General features: G+C 38.5%; 1 protein-coding gene across 1 annotated transcript; it reads right to left on the reverse strand.

Moving 5' to 3' along the window:
* Positions 1-793: 793 nt before the first annotated feature.
* Positions 794-2,687, reverse strand: lyrm9 (LYR motif containing 9). Its single transcript, XM_046389317.1, has 4 exons — positions 2,530-2,687; positions 1,506-1,654; positions 1,117-1,209; positions 794-1,031 (listed from the first exon to the last, which is right to left on the reverse strand). The coding sequence occupies exons 2-4, from the start codon at positions 1,629-1,631 to the stop codon at positions 1,014-1,016; spliced, it is 237 nt and encodes a 78-aa protein (XP_046245273.1). The 5' UTR covers positions 1,632-1,654; positions 2,530-2,687; the 3' UTR covers positions 794-1,013.
* Between the last annotated feature and the right edge of the window lie 1,922 nt (positions 2,688-4,609).

Here is a 4,609-nt window from a genome sequence, read left to right on the forward strand (position 1 = left end):
GTGGGAAATGACAGGTGACAAAACATTCCCAACAGGAACAAACAACAGGACCAAACACGGTGTAGTTGGAGACATGAATCAAGGTTAATTACAGTTACAACGATAACTGGCAGGCTTTAACAGAAGCTCGCAGGCCTGAATGTGTGCTGTGTTACAGAGGAGTCACTCTTTGTCAGTGGAGGTTCGCTTAATGTTAGCTTTCAAGGAGTCAAGGGCTCATATTGTATGTTAGAACCTGCACTGGTTAAAGGTAACCCCATGGAATACTAACATTAAGAGTGCCCTGGGCTGAAGTGGTGTCTACTAAAGACAGAGGAAACAGATGTAGCCTGTGTGGTGGACTCCAGCTCCACACTCTCCTCCCTCCTAGCTCTGAGTGGTGCTGAGTGGACCACTGACCTTCTGAATTCAAACAGAAAGCAAATCAACACCTGTCGTATGTAATAAACAAATAAATGGTCCTTACCAGTATTTCACTTTGTCCTCTTAAGATCCTCGATTGTATCCCCATCTGTGCCCCACCTTTCCCTTTCTGAGAGGCCAGGCAATGTGAGGTTTATCCCACTGTTTGATTATTTGTTTCATCTTGTCTGTCTCAATTAAATCACATTTTGTCTTGCTATACCAATAAAATAAAACCAGACAACATCATCCTGGCTATCGTTTCTCACTTCTTTTTCTTTCACAGCAGTATGTCCTACAGCTTGAAGGCCTTACTATCTGTTACTCTTGAAAACTGAAGGTTAAGTCTCAAAGTCACAGGACATACAGACTGTAGATCAGACAAGTAAGCTGTAATTAATTAAATAATTTATTGAAAAACAGTATTTACACTTGTCCATGACTCACGAGGTCTCTTATCAGATGTTGCTTCATCGTGCCCACTCACTCACAGGGTTCACATCCACACCAACAATGGGAACAAATCACACAGAAACAGTACAGTTACCACTGATACTCATGACAGGTGCTGCACTGCAAAATGCGACTCCCGAGGACATGGTTCAGGAACTTCACTTCTTCTTGGTATACTGTAAGTCAAAAACAGAATTCAAAACAGCAGTGTGTGTATTGATTTGTAAAAGTGCTTAAAATTCAAAAGGCCTTCATCCTTACTTTACCAAGAATCCAGTCTGCATCTGCAATAGCTCTTTGGATTATCATTTGTATCCTCTCAGGGTCGTCTTCATCTGAGTGACTGTTGTAACCCTTTAAAGGATCAGGATAATACAGTGTTTATGTCTTTAACGCTCACAGCGGATGATCATTTGGCAGAAACTGCTTAATCTTTCCAAGCAAGGAAAACCACACACAGCAGGGTGAATGATGGCATTAAAATGTGCATGATTCATTGTTCTTGGTTGTTCATAAATGGGTCAGTAATAGCTAGAAAAAACACAATACAATACAGAGTTTGGTATGATTGTGAAGGTCAAAGGTGAGAAGAGAAAGCGTCTTGAGTTTTGGAATTCAGATTCTGAATGTGATGCACCTGTTGACCTCACCTGTCTTATGGCGTGTCGATAATGCTGCTGCATTGCTGTGGTTGGTAACTGCCTGCAGCATCTGAGGAGATGTCGGTAGAGCTGCACTGGTGTCTGGATCAATTCAGCTCCGGCTAAAGGCGGCATTCCTTCCTCCTTTGGTCAAATTGCTGTTGGTGAAAAAAAAAATACAAATGAAGTGTGCATTTGGCTAAGTGACAATATTTCTATAGAAATAGGAATACACACAGAAGTAATGGTGTTGCATTCACATTCCCTTCGCATCATATATCTTACAGGTACAACTCATAGTGCTCAGTTCAGCTTTGCATTTGTTTCAGTTTGCTTATGTATCGTGTCTGTCTTGGCAGCCCTTTATGGACCATTTCATAGACAGGTTTAGATTAGTGAGGCGCACGGAAACAATCCGGTTTGATCATAACGTTTCAATATATTTATGCTCGTTGTATAAATAAGAAAGTGTTTGCTCTCCATGAAAACTTGAATGAAATACAAAATAAAATGAGAATTTGTCATGGTGTTAGCAATTTGTTGGTTTGTAATAAAGGACTTTGAACGCATGTGGAATTTGGACTCGTTCTCTGTCAAATGTTCAGTTTTAAATCGAAAATGAGGCAATATTCACTCTCATAATAGGAACTCATTTTCTGTAATGCCAGCAGAAGACGAATTCGGACAACAATTACGTCTTCGTTAGCGTTACATCTAAAAAAAGGACCTATTTCCTCAAGAGACAGTGGTTCAAAAATCAAACACCCATATACGTTCACATGATACAAAGTAAATAAATAAGACGTTATCTTCATATTCTTCAAACGCTGCCGTGGTTCCTTTCTTTATACTTAAACATTATGTAGCTAACAGTTTAGGTCACAGGTGTTAGCTACATAATGCTTTCATTGGCTTAACATCGCGTAGATAAAATAGAGTTAGCAAGTAAGTTAGCAAGCTGGTTAAGAGCTGTCGCCTCCAAAGCTCATTGCCTACATTATCTCCACCCAACAAACTACTAAGTTAAGCTTACTGTAGTTAGTGAACTGTCGTGAAGGATGTTAGAAGGTTCCCAGCATCTGAAAAGTCTCAGAATCACATTGTCAAACTAGAGGTGATGTAATGTAATGTAATGTAGGTCCTGTAATCTTCTTCTTGTGTTTTTTGGTGTTGACGTTCATGATACATTGAAGCACTAGCGCCCTCTGCTGCCCTCTGCTGCATGCACTGAAAACCTAAACTGTAACTGTGTTTGCAAATCTCCCAGTGAATTACAATTTCTTTTTTTGACTACTTCAGCTTTATACTACTTTTTAAACTTTAAACTTACATACATTTTAGTTAACCTGAAAATCTCAATTTCAACCAGCTACATTTGTCATCGATTATTTATTTTTTTCAGATTTTATTAATACAGTTAACCTTTCACTTTGCTTTTTTCTTGTCAGATAGTCATAAGGCCATTCTGACCATTTAGCCTACGAGCTCTTTTGATACTTTAAGTAATCTACATTTTGATGATAATTATAATGACTTTTTACAGAATTAACATTTTGAATGTATATACTTTTACTGGTACAGGAGTAATTTAAGAATGTTGTTGCTTATGTTAATAGTGTTACACTTTCATACTGACATAATCTTAGCCAATATTTCTATTGTGCTATACACCAACAAATACACAGCTGAATAGACACTTAGTCAGTTTACCGATCATGGTTAGTACTACTCATTCAGGTGAAAACAGTTGTAAAACGTCTCCAGTGGCTCTGGGGCAGCCTTGTCAAATCCCAGAGTCACAGGGATTCTGACATTCAACACACACAGTTATTTTGTGTGTTTTTTATTTATTTTGGAAACGGCATATACTGGAACACCCAAACACAGTAAAACTTTCTGGCGAAACTCTGTGCTGGAGGTATTTTCTTCTTAGGAAATTAGTCATGACTAAGGTCTTTGTTGGTATTGCCCACAGCAACAGAACCATACATAGATAACTAAGTGGCCTTAAGATTAAAATTATCCATCGTTGTTGTGTAAGTTTTATTTAAGATGTAAAGATTAAAAATAAAGATTTTGACTTAAAAAGGGGGAAATAATAACAAATCATTTGGGGACATGGGGGCTTCTGGAGACATGGCTCATGCAGGACAAGCTGTATGGAGCCATTAATATGTTGTTTTCTAGTTGTCTATGACATTTTTGAAACAAGTCCACAGCTTGTTCAGTCCTAAAGGAGTATGCTGCTGATTTGCTCTGAAGCTCCAGAAATCTTTTGTGGCCCTGCAGTTCTCAGTGGAAATAATATGTAATATACACACTGTCAGATTAGTTCTTTAGAAGTGTTAACATGCTATATTATTTTTTTTTCCCAACACTCTCAGTCAGCAAAACAGCAGTTAGTGTGGACTAAGCTGGTAACTGTTATTACTTTAGAACAAAATGAACTTAGTAACCGAATTCAATTTCATGAAGTGTTTTCTCAGTAAAACTCAACCAAAATCATTTTGCATGTTTATACACAAAACACAACAGAACAAAAAACTACTGTAAAGTCAGTTCACCTGGATGAAAAGTTGATGACCACCACCGCCGGATGTCTGGACATATCTGCAGAAGACTGCCAAGAGCGGATTGGGCATGCAAAAAGACTCCTTCCCAGGTATCCCACAGGAAAGGAAATGAGGTGTGATGTGTATGTAGATGTGTATTAAAACATGTGACCAAATGCAGAAGACAGGGCTGACTAACAGCTACGTATGTAGTATTCCTATGCATGTACTGTATGTATAATACATATATACACATTTGTTTTGTGTTACCTTAGTGGAATGACTTCAGCAATACTACTACTAACACTCCTTCTCTTCCTCCTGCTAATAATGATAATAATAATGACGATAAAAAGGAGAAGAGGAAACAGAGGAAGTAGAAGAGGATAACAGTAGTTGGCATTCTTCTGGGGACTTCCAGAGAATTTGTGTTGTAAGTTCCAGTAAATTTTCAGTAAATTGTTTCCATAGAGCTGAATGCAGGCCTGTGTATGTGAAACGAGTGAGTGGTGGTGGGGCTCCAGAGCAGAGAGTATTTAAGGAGGAGGCTCTGAGGCTCAT

This window comes from Scatophagus argus, chromosome 5 (assembly GCF_020382885.2).
Source record: "Scatophagus argus isolate fScaArg1 chromosome 5, fScaArg1.pri, whole genome shotgun sequence".
In the NCBI taxonomy this organism is placed as follows: Eukaryota; Metazoa; Chordata; class Actinopteri; family Scatophagidae; genus Scatophagus; species Scatophagus argus.